The sequence below is a fragment of the Dendroctonus ponderosae genome, unplaced genomic scaffold (assembly GCF_020466585.1).
Source record: "Dendroctonus ponderosae isolate FM_Combo_2020 unplaced genomic scaffold, Dpon_F_20191213v2 Dpon_F_20191213_1, whole genome shotgun sequence".
In the NCBI taxonomy this organism is placed as follows: Eukaryota; Metazoa; Arthropoda; class Insecta; order Coleoptera; family Curculionidae; genus Dendroctonus; species Dendroctonus ponderosae.
In genome coordinates, this window is record NW_026017110.1 from 58,599,546 (window position 1) to 58,611,933 (window position 12,388).

Below are 12,388 nucleotides of genomic sequence, written 5' to 3' on the forward strand. Positions count from 1 at the left end.
GGGAAAATTGGAGAATTTATTTGATGTCCTTAATCAAGGTTTGTTATGGCGCATAAAGTTTTGTTTCCTTTATATGCAGGCTGGATTTCGGGCATATAAATTTGGAACTTCTACTTAATTCGGTCGGTATTGAAGGCAACAAAGCTAAATTAACCTCGGTCGCAGTAGCCACCCATTCACCCGAACAGAGTAAGAAAAGCACTAGTCTCAGAAGTTGAGGTGAATTTATGATCGCAATATCTGGCATGCGAAGTAATTTGAGACGGAAAAGATTTGAATGAATCGTGGACGAACGAGTGCGATATAAAATCACCAGCAACAAGACTAGTTGTGTAGGCTTTAGCTGTGGCTGGGCGAAGTGCTGTTCGATACATGCAAGAGGGTGCGTACCCGAAAAGAGCAAAATAAATGCCCAAGGGTTCGCGCCAGTAGGGTGCCCTGTCAGTGTGTCTGCAAATCAAATTTAAGTACATAGTAAAGTAGTGAACCGAGACTCTAACCTATCAGGGGCACAGCGTCGGACGTCTGGGTGATCACGTGAGCCACCAGCAAGGAAAACACTGTTTGTGACAGTAGAATGGTCACACCTGCAACAGATAGTGTTTCTGCAGCCCTTCTTTCCAAGTATCCGGCTCACCCCTAATAAAGTTACGAGTCAAAGAGGAAATGTTTGCGGCGCACCCCATCGGACCTCCTTTTCCAGCACTTCGCACTACCATTGCCTAGCCCTAAAACATTTCTTCTTTGCTCGCATTTGAACAACCATTTGAAGCTGACTTGAATCAAACGCTCCCCGAACATAGCAACACATATACACATCAATGACACAAAAGATCAAATCAGGCATCACTGAGGAGTAGCCAACACAGGCAGGTCAGACAAAAGGGTTGGTACCTAACAAGGGAATGGCATCAGATACTTGGGGCAAAGTTTCAGCCACGAGGTTCAGGAACACAGTCAACGAGAGCAGGATGGTCACGCCTGCAACATAATACATCTAAATTACGTGTAGAGAAAGTGCACATTCTCTCCAGGTGCTGCTTTCAGTTGGCTTTGCTTATGGCTGTTAGTGCACTTAAATGGGTCTAAATTACGTTCGGGTGTTGATACTTACCTCTACCTCTCTTCTACCTTCTACTATTTATTACTAGTTTTGAGGATGGGTGTTCAGGTGGAAGGGAGTATTAAAGTGAGCGTTAGCATGCTAATTGTATGCGAGATCAGTAATTAATCAGTAAAGTTAGACGAAACGCCCTCCAAGTATCAACCGGCAATCCAGCAAAGAGGACAACAGGGCGTCAAAGCATTCGATGCTCCCAGTAGGCCTATCATACCTATCAATGGTACTGCGTCTGATGTTGTCGGTATCTTTTCGGCTACTAGGTTCAGAAATACTGTCAATGAAAGAAGAATGGTGACACCTGAAATGAAGATTTTGATTTTTGAACGTGTTTAGTGTCAGTTATGACCGTCACGCTGCACACAAAGGGGCGATGGACAAATTATGTTCGGACTCGTCTGTAATTGTAATTGGAGATGAGGCACTTGGGTGTGTGAAAGCAATGGTAGGACCGAAACCAAAAACAATAATCAATCTCATGAGTTACGGTGACAATGATGACGCCAAGTGTGTGCTTATTAATGGATCTTTATGCCCAACCACTAGTCCGGCTAGTGTGTGATAGCGGAGCTCACTCAAAATAGCAAAGCAAACACTCATCGGCCAAATACCCTAAAGCATATACCTAATGTTAGTTTTTCACCCGAGTCGGGCGGCAATGTAAATCCCAGTAGAGCCATTGAAGATATCAGCACGCAAGGAACTATGAGGTTGAAGAAATAGTACAGTGTCCGTCTTCTAATCTGAATCGTAAAAGTAACATCAACGTATGGTTGCGGACAACATGCGTAGATAATTGTGTTTTTCTTTCCCGGCATCCCTAGAAGGAAATTCACTCATTACACCAGTCACATCTTCTCCCACTAAATTTTCTTTAGAACAGAAGTTAAATCAGCTTTTGATCCCCCAATCTACCCACATCACTCACAATTCATATGAAAATTATGCTGCAAAATATACTCGCAGTTGTTTTTGACACCCAACATTTGAAAAACTGGTTCAAACGGAGAAGATTGAAAATATCGCTTAAGCAAAGAAGGAATTGAGTAGAGCCATTGAAAATAATAAAATAACCGCTAGATGTGGCATCTAAAGTACAAGCCATTTTCTCATTAGGCAAAAGCCTTGAGGCACAATCCGTTCTTTTCAGATAGAGCGCTCACATTCTAAATGCAAATCCCGTTCAGCTAAAGGACATAGGTAAAATAAACCTCACGTTCTCCATCTAGTTAATATAATCTCCATAGTATTCTAGTACGGATTTTAACGAGTTAACGTAACAACTTCTACTCGTCCAAGCACTTGTTGCGATTAAACATACCAGAGTGCCTAAGATTAGCTCCGTAGTTCTTTCTACAGTGTGTCTCACTTAAGATGGAAGCAGCGCCGTATTTTATTTATTTTATGTAGGGTTTTCAGTGTTGGTACAGGGGTAGAACATCAAGAGTTTCATTATTTGGGCTACCCAGTTTTAACTTCAAATGTAAACCCAGCCTACTACGACTTTGCGAATATGTTTTGAAATGCGTTGAGGTATTAGAAAAAATACTAGAAAAAGTTGGTGCGAATGTTATTTTACCTCGGAAGCCATAGTTTTGAAATTTTATACAAAGTCCGAAGGTTTTCCTTCGAGAAATTTCTGAAAGAAGTTCAATCAGTTTCAACAAATAACCTTCTCATAAATAATCGGTTAATTTCCCTCATGGCTCTATATGAAAACTGATACAAAACTTTGTACTTTGCATGAAAAAAAGTCAAAATTTGATTTTTCACTAGAAACTCACATTTAAAATAACATTTCGAATAACTTTTCCTTATGTCTCTAACGCATCTTAAAATATAGAGAATTGCCCCATTCCCTAAAAGCTCATGGCGATGTACTTCTGCTATAAGAACGTTTAATATTTTTATTGAGTATTTCCAACTGATGGTCGAGGACTCTCAGGAGGTCTGTATAAGAACTGAATAATTTTATTCATTTGAGACGATATAGAACGATGTTATATTCCAGTAAATATGTACTTTGTTATTGAATTTCCTTTAAATTTCCTGAGAAATCGAAGAAGATATCGCGGCCAAGTAGATCACGTTGCATGAAACGCCTCTTGCATGTCGCATTTTCAGGGTGTGTGAACAGGGGTTTCAAGTCAGGGAGTAAATGACGGTGTTTTTTAACTTCCATTTTGTTAAAAATAATCATTTTTCAACAGTGCTTTAGTAGGAGTAAAACAAATCATTTTCCCTATTTTCCATTAAACTGAGTGCGAGCCTCGCATGCCGTATGTTCAATTTAAATTTTATTTGTTTTTATAGGCAAGGGACCTTTGTCGGTTTTTCTGATTCCCCACAGTTTAATCCGCTAAAATATAATTAATAGATCCAGGTTTTTCCAAGTGACTCGCGTAGCGACTCTCACATTAAAAATAATGTCGCTCTGAGGAGGATGTTTAAGTTAACAGATGCATAACTCTAAATTGTACTTCCAGTGTTTTAAATTGCGAAGGTTGAGTGTCGAGGTATTATATTTTTCTTTCTACTGTTACGTCCACGTGGGCGATAAAGTTTTTAAATCGTGCTAGAGAGTTTTGTACAAATCTCCAACCAACAACCCGAAACAATCTATAAACTTCTTGCAGAACTTTAAACGAGAAAGTTGATGATAAGTAGTCTATTATCTAACGAAACAAACTGAAGAAAGAAAAACGAAATATTCAACAGGTTCAACTGATTCAAATCTCCAAGTTTTGGGTACCAGGAAAGAAGACAAATAACTGCGGTGTGTTCTTCAATGCTGTATATCTAAGAAACTTGCAATATTATCAAATACCAAATACGTTAGAGATGTTCTGTTCTAATAGTGGGTATGGACTGAAACCATTTTATCCCGAAAATATTCCACTCTTCTTCAGGCGTTCATCAAGACTAAATTCCATGGTAAAAGATCGTTATGTTATGTGATACCCATTTAGCATTAAACATTGTCTTGTTAAAATCAGAAAAATGAGTCAAAGCGCCGAGTGCCGACGAAAAAATAAACGTGAAACTCCGTTAATCCAGTACCAAACCCACCATGAAAATAAAGCGTTTCAGTTTGACAATGAGCTTAACATTCGTCGATGTACGTAGATTGGAAGAGATTAATTTCGTCAAACTATTATATTTGCCTGCATATGTAAAATCGAAAATTAAATATGTGCTACTTACCCAGAAGATACCATTCTCCATTTGTGATGAAGTCGGATAGGTCGGCTCCAGCTTCCGAGTTTAAAAGCAGGTCAAGCTACAGAAAGGGAGAGCCATGTAAATTATGCCTCAATTAATTTACCTAACGGAAATTGCTAGGTGTTTTGTGGTATTTGGTTAGTTGCGGAACCATGTTAGATATAAATCAACAACCGTTCAATAGCAATTCTGGATGCGATTAAGCTCCTGATTGTCCAGCAATTTTCGCCACGTGTTCGAAAATGATTCCTTTCTAAGAAACGCAATCTTTTACTGCAATTAAATTAAATAACTTAGAGAACATCTGCATTTTTATTCTCCTTGAAGTCCTTAATGGGATTCATTTATTTGCTCGGTGGGCTCCTATTATCTTGAAGTTCTTTAATATAAATGATTTATATTTGCCGAGATACTTGATTAAAAATATACGGCTTTGTCTTTGTTCATTTTAAAAGACTCTTTGAAGCAGATTATGAAAAATTTTGTAATACCCAAGAAATAATCACATCTGTAGCTCAGTGACTCAGCACCATTTGCCAGCGCCGCTAGTTATGTTGCAGCAATTTGTATTGCGATGGACATTGATGGGAAATATACAAAATAAAATCACTGAGACGAATTCGAATAGGCACGCTATTATGTGAACAAAATTTATTTATTGCATTTTCAGTGACTGTTGAGTCGTATTGCATAATGTCCATTTATGCTTACAAAAATCGTGTTGATTGAGTTATACCTGGAGAAAAGCTTGTAATATTGTTCACTATCATTGCATTCGCTTGTACAAAGCCCTGTTGTGATTGTGGCTTTCAAATATATATGCTAATAAAGCTCAGAATTCCACCAGAAAGGGGCTAATAGAGTTGGGGAGCTCTCACTATACTGATGGATTTGAGAACATATTTATTCCACAGATATGACCAAATTCTCCTGCACCATAACTGCTTGAGTTGATAGCAGTTCATGCAAGGACCATTTGATTCCATTCCAAATTTAACTGGTTTATTTCGCATTGGCTGAAATGGAATCAGCTCGACACCTAAACGTCCACAAATTGAACACTCTGAGATGGAATTCTGGCTTAATTAACCATCCGATCTGACTCTTGAATGGATTACAATCCAGAATATCACAAATGGCTGTTGTTGTTTAACACTGCATTATCGAACTGAATAAAAGTAATTTATTTAAGCGAATATTTGCGGAATAAGCGACAGTTTCGGATGAGCAATAAATTGTGACCAACAAAAACACCATATATTTCAGATATACATCGATCTGAATAAAAATACAGTTTCATTTTATGAAAGAAATTGGAAAATAAGTTTTTCCCCAAAAGCAGGGAAATATTGTACTGTCACCACATAATGGTAAACATGGATGCAGGGTGGAGAATCGCATTTCAATATCCTTTTTATTCAGAATCTAACTTTTTAATCCGATCAGACTAAACTTACATGCAATAATATGGGGCATGCTTTAAACTGTATCAGTAACTATTTTCTTATAACTAAAACCATAGGAAACGGAACTTAGTTATTGAGAAACTTTTGCGCCATCTCATTTTTCAGAATCCACTTATAAAGCATGTGGGCTCAAGATCTTGGCCAAGTCAGGTGATTGTTAAAATAGCTGACATTTTTCAAGAAACTTTTGCTACATTGCTACTGCTTAAACGAGTGACATCAATTCTTGTTCTGTCTTCATAAAATATTTCACTTTACAAAGTGTTTGGAATGCCCCACAAGACGTTCACCTGGTTCACACCCTCACAAGAAGATAAACAATCCCTCTGCTAAGAACTTTACATAAATACTGGATAAATGGAAAGGATCTGGGTTATATTGAGACCGGTATGCATATTGGTTATTATGTAGGCTGATATGGAATGATAAAGTGTTTTAACAGCCATAAAGGCATCCATTTATTTCCTAGAAAATTCAATAAAATCTTATCGATACGTAACAAAGGAACTATAAACGAAAACATTTTGGACCGGATTAATGATTTATTGGAGTAAAATATCCCCTTAAGCTAGGAGAGCTATCGTAAAATCAATGTCAAACCATTTGAGACAGTAAATATTGGCGGTTTACAAAGGAAGCTATGACACAGAAGATGATCGATATTCAATACCTAACTTCAACTTTTCCACCTCCTTTTATGTCGAATTTAATGTTGAATACCAACTCGATAGATTTCCGTCTTTTATCACAATGGAGCTATGGATGTCTCAAAATGTTAAGTGCTGCATTCGCAACATGTTCATTACGGTTTCGTTTAATTTTTCTTTAGAATTTTTGATTAGTTTTATAATTAGTCAAAAAAGAAAAGGAATGGAACTGCAGTAAAATATTTTTTCAGCTATTGATACTAGACAAGGAAGAGTAGGAAAGAAAATGGTCAAGTGGATTCTTGTAAAGTGGGTAGCAAAGAGATAAAGCGCTCTGCTCCATGCAAAATAGTATCCCCAATGACATGGTTCCCTAATGAAGGGGCGATTGCACATTCCATCAAATTCTCATAACCGACAATCCATTAATTGAAATAATTAAACATAGAAAGGGTTTCTCTCTTCTGATAAATCACTTCGTTACAGCGCTGTTATGCAATGATGATATTTAGATCCATTTATGATATTTAGAAGCAAAAGAATTATACCAAAGTTAAAAACACCAATTAAAAATGTCCGAACAGTGAAATTTCCTTCTAATACTTGAGATTCTAAAGTCTAAGTTCTAGATCATGCTAATTGACTAATTGGTTGTGGCTAAAATGCTATTTCTAACATTTCTGCCTAATTTTTGAAAACCCCTGCTACTGTTCCATTACAACAGCTAATAAAATGTCAGTTTGAAAACTACCGAAAAATACTTCAGTTACGGAGCGCGATTAAACCAGGAAAAAACAGGCACCAAAATCGTGCTTTATATGAATGTGTATGTGATTTGTGTGGTTTGTTCTGCAAATCAGTGTGATTACTCATTTTTCTTTCAATGCTTTGTTCATTTGGGTCACAGCAATCGAATATTGATGAGCGCATTTACACATGGCTGTATTTTGCTACAAATGTAAACTCCTTTCAGTAACTTTCCCGGTTGTAATGATCCGGTACAAATTTGAAGGTAATGATCTGGAAAATATGGACCAAGCGAAGCTAAATGTTGATTATCTCAAAGAAGAACATTTTTTAGGGCGCGCTATAACGGCAAATTGATTTTTTTGCCATTGTATTGCCACCATTTTTATAACAGTATTAAATTGGCCATGTAGTAAATTTACAATTTAAAAGTCTCAGATCTTTCAGCATTTTCCGGTAGCTCAATTGAAAAATTAGCTTTGAAATTTTTTTGAACCTAATTTTCATTGCGGATATGAAATGTTTTAATGTCTGACTAACTGAATTTGCAATTACGATTAATCAAAAGTTAATGAAGCGGTTTAAGAAATTAAAAAATCAAACAGCTATTGAAAGAAGGTAGGTAGCAAAAATTATTACAGCATGATCCAAATTGACCACATTTTGGGAATTATACAGAATAGAAAATCGAGTAAATCCTGGTATTTAATAATAGAACTGACCATGTATTGGAAATAAAGGTTGCTCTCGAACGTTTTTGGAGAAATTTGAGGTTGGCTCTTCGATTTTTCGAAATAGAGAAGTAATTTGTATTTGCCCACGTAATCAAATTTTTGGAAACACGAATAATAATTCAAATAGATTTTTGGATCCACTAAACGAGGTAAATCTGTTAAATTGCTTCGAAATTGATGAATTTGGTGTTCAAAAAAAATCTAAAATCTGTTCAACTCCTGACATAAAAACCTTTATCAAAAACCTTCACGTTTTTGATAAATTAAATTTTCTAGACGTTCATCAATTAAACATTTTCCTATCTTATGGCTTCCAAAAAACCCAATTTGAATCACATTCTATATCAGTGAAATATAACCATCCCCAATGACTTAAACGCGTTTAAATTGAGTACCACATTGTAGCTTATACAGTGTAAATTTATATATCATCGTTATTGACCTGTATCAAATGAGGTTAATACCAAACAGATTAAAGCACCGAAAATTAATTTAAAATCATGTTGGTTACAAGTAAATTTTCAATTATTTGCTGATATTAACTCTAGCCAAGTTTAATTAACTCCTTTCATTTGATAATTGGTTTAATTAATCCGAAATCCACGAGGGTTATTCGTAATTTTTCATACCAAGCGATTTACGCAATTAGTGCAAATACCGAATTGATTTCGAATTATTTTATTCGTGTAAAACGCTCGTCTATAAACTTTCGCTCTCAGGACAAGTGCTAAATTACCGTTTGCCTTTAAGTACGTTGCACAGTTAGGTAAGTTGCTCTAAAAGCTTTGCGTCGGTCTTATTTCGTGCATTATTTATGCAGGTAAAGCAACATGAAATAGTTTCCGGAAAATACTATCTGCATAAGCCAATATTGCGAAATGAGGTTTAAATTACCTTCCTGGTTTGAACTTTTCCAGATCCTGATTATTCTATATGAGGTTTTGTGAGTTTTGTGTAGTGAGTGGAGAGTAGTGATCAACATTTGCAACCCAGTGCGTTAGATTGATCACTTGCGGTTGTGAAAACAAAATGAAAATCAAACAAAAATTCAATACCTGGTTACCATCGTGGGTCCAGCTACCAAACTTCATGTCACAGTGTTGGTCATCAAAGGGGAACCACGTAATGTCTATCTTGCATGTGCTCTTGAAGATACCCGGAGGGATGTACAAGCAGCTGCCGTTACTTTTGATCACAACGTTTGTTTGGTAAGTCCCGTCGAAACCCTCATCAGCACTTTACAAGAATACAAAGCGTTAAAATTTAACCGATTTAGAGCTTCAGTCTCTTGTTTCTACGTTTCACAACGTTGTCAAGGGTGGATAGTTCATTACTTTGGGAGCAATAGCATTTTTCGACAACACCGTTTTTTGCTGATACTCGTACGTATGTCACCCATTTGAGACTTTATTAGTATAAATCTATCCGGTTATTTAATATTTTCGTATTAAAATATTTTTATAAGAAATGTCGGAAATTGAGCGTGGACCATCATTAATCATCCTCACGCATGTTTCGTGATGAACTGAGATCCTCTCTGGGCCTGTGCTTAAAAATTATTAATGTAGTGGTTGACTGTTATATTCATTCCATTATGGAATTTCAGCATATTGACAAGGCCAATAAAAATGCAAATTGAAATTTTCTTGAAAAAGGTTACAAAGCACGTTAGAATTTCGGTTGAAGACCTAGTAATCTGCTAAGCATACTGATCCATAAGTTTGCATAAAACCATTTATCACAGCAAGTCACGTCTGAGGTTATTGGTTGTTAAAAAGCAATTTTTTCACATTTCCCTTTAGTAAAACGCCGAGGCGCTTAACTGCATATTGAATTTTTGTGCCTAGTTTTCTCATGATATTTTGCAACAGTTAATACACACTCAGAGTTCTAATTAAAGCACATAGCCAAACATTAATGGACTAGAGTTAACAGACAGTTAACATGCATAATTTGCATATAAACATGAATTTGCTGTTGCCTTGACTAATAATGAGTCCAGCAACATTACATTTCACAAGGAACACTCAGCCTAACACCAGCTAATTTCCATCATACTGTCATCAGATGAACATGCATTTAAGCCATCTGATCAACTCTTTTTATGAGAATGGTTTGCTTTCAGTTGTGCTAAGACTAATCGTCAAGCAGGTGGTTTACTAGTATATGCTACATTGCAGGAGTTATATTGTATTCAGTTCGAAGCTTCATGCAGAGTGAAGCATTCCAATTCATCAATGCCCCCTTAATATTTTGGTGTTGAATTCAACGTAGGTTGTAACGATCATTGAATGTTGTGACTACTTGTTTATGGATTAATTCCCTTTAGTCAGTAGATGTTTGTGGAATGTACTCATAAAGTATGTATCGGTTTTATATTTGCTCTGTGCTGTATATCAGGTGTTCGGGGATCCATAAAGAATCGCATAACCATGCTCCTATCTGGGTATATCACGTGAAATGAAACCGAATAACCATAATGCTTGTCTAAAGGACGCACTCGAGTTCAGTGCCATTATTCGGTTCAATGTGATCTGTGAAACGCATTTGTATTCTATTGGTCTTTTTCTTCAAAACACGTCTTACGATAAAACTTTTATACGATCAATTTTAAATTGCGAGCGTCGGTAAATCTGCGTCGAAACTTTAAAAATAGAACAGCATCCCTTTGCGGTTACTGTCACATTCTGGAAAATAGACTTCGAGCTGAAATATTTACTATGCAGGACCATAAAACAGTTACTTTAACTTGCACGGCGGTGGCTTCTCTAAGCGAGGATAGTCAATCATATACAAGGTTGCTCATTAGTGCAATATCTCAGGAAATTCGAATTTTACAAGGAAATGTCTTCCACAAAAGTTTCTGGTGGTTTACAACTCTCGCATTTTAATTTTTTTGCGAATATATACGGTCGTCGTAACTGAGAATTGGTGAATTTCAAAGTTCATTTTAGGTCATTCATCTGAACAGGTTACAGTTTGCGAATTGATCGAAAAAATGTGCAAATTCTGTCTGCTGCTGAAATCCACAGAAATCGGCGCTTTACTACGACGCTAACTGCGAACTAACTAACTGCTGCTAACTGAAACATGTCTTCTGGGACTTGAAAAGGACCTAATAAGCTGCGGGCTGACATGTGTTAATCTATAAAAGGTTCTGCTCAAACCGCCCAACAAGCCTACAAATTTGCATGTTTTAAAAGCTCAATAACTTGTTTATACCAATTAAAACACCCAATTGTTTTTCCAATTTTCGGACTATTGGACCTTAGTGTTCTAATCCGGGAACTTTCTGAGTTATCCGTTAAAATTCAAAAAAATATTTTTATCAAGTCAACCGGCTGCATAGAAATCAAGAACAAACATTTGTTTATTCGTATTAATAATAATAATAATAACAATTTTTATTTGAGAACGTTGTAGCGGGTGTTCCAACGGTAGAGCAAACTACGTTTACGCTTAACCGGTATTATTTGTTTTAAAATTCTCATCGTCATCTTGTAAAGGTACTGATCTCGCATATTTAAAAAATATTTGCAGCGCAGAAAACATTCTTTTCTAATGGAGCACCCTATGTTTTATTTTCTTTTTGAATTCTCTTCCAAACTTCAATAACCTTTTGTTATATAAAATATGAACGGAAATTGATAGTTTTTCGATGATAAATAGAAAATTTCTCCGTCCTGTATAGACACAAAATATTTTACACAAGAAAGGACTAATACTAGGTATATTAATATTTAGTTTGCAAAATATTTGATTTTGATACTAGAAGGCGCTCATAATAATCGGCCAAATTAACCTATTTTCAGACTAAAGGAAATCACTTTTTTAAAAGACAGACCCCCATATATTGTTAGTGCGGTTTATTCACAATAAGAAAACTTAACAATAACAATATAATAATTTGAAAGTAATTTATAAATATTCAATGGAACAGAATGCTTCAAACACAAATACAATTCAATATCAGAAATGGCGAAATAACGTTGACAAAATTAAACCAAATATAACGAAAACATTTGGAAAATCGATTTTTTGGGTAAACCAGAACAGATACACCTGGAAATCCTGTATCATTAAAGTGAGGTTTTTGAGTTTTAAAATGAAATGAAATAAAAAATTGAAAATACGTTAAACTGAACGAATTTTTTTGACCGCCCTGTAGTTTCAGAGACAATTTTTTGCAACTTGAACACTAATGTAGTATTGCTTCCTTTTTCTGCCGAATTTAGAAATATTAGACGACGGAAAAATTTTCGAATAATTAATAATTATTATAATATATATAATAATAAAATAATAAATATAATATAAATATATAATAATAATTAATTAATAACTAAACTGTACATAGGCGTTCAAAAATACAATTCGGATTGTTCCATTAGATAAAAACTGTTTTCTCTGCTGCAACTTTTGTTTCGCATTCTGTATAAATACAAAATTTCA

At 35.7% G+C, this 12,388-nt stretch overlaps 1 protein-coding gene across 3 annotated transcripts in view; it reads right to left on the minus strand.

Annotated features, from left to right (window-relative positions):
- Window positions 1-12,388, minus strand: part of LOC109532874 (neuronal acetylcholine receptor subunit alpha-7) — a 69,197-nt gene that overhangs the window by 10,853 nt on the left and 45,956 nt on the right. The window contains exons 5-9 of one of the 3 annotated variants that reach the window (XM_019897976.2): window positions 8,992-9,172; window positions 4,325-4,400; window positions 1,746-1,940; window positions 1,335-1,421; window positions 895-981 (exon numbers count right to left, since the gene is read on the minus strand). In XM_019897976.2, the coding sequence (XP_019753535.2) occupies window positions 895-981; window positions 1,335-1,421; window positions 1,746-1,940; window positions 4,325-4,400; window positions 8,992-9,172 (626 nt within the window). The remainder of the gene's footprint in view (window positions 1-894; window positions 982-1,334; window positions 1,422-1,745; window positions 1,941-4,324; window positions 4,401-8,991; window positions 9,173-12,388) is intronic. The other 2 variants (XM_019897973.2, XM_019897974.2) reach the window with 2 other exon arrangements.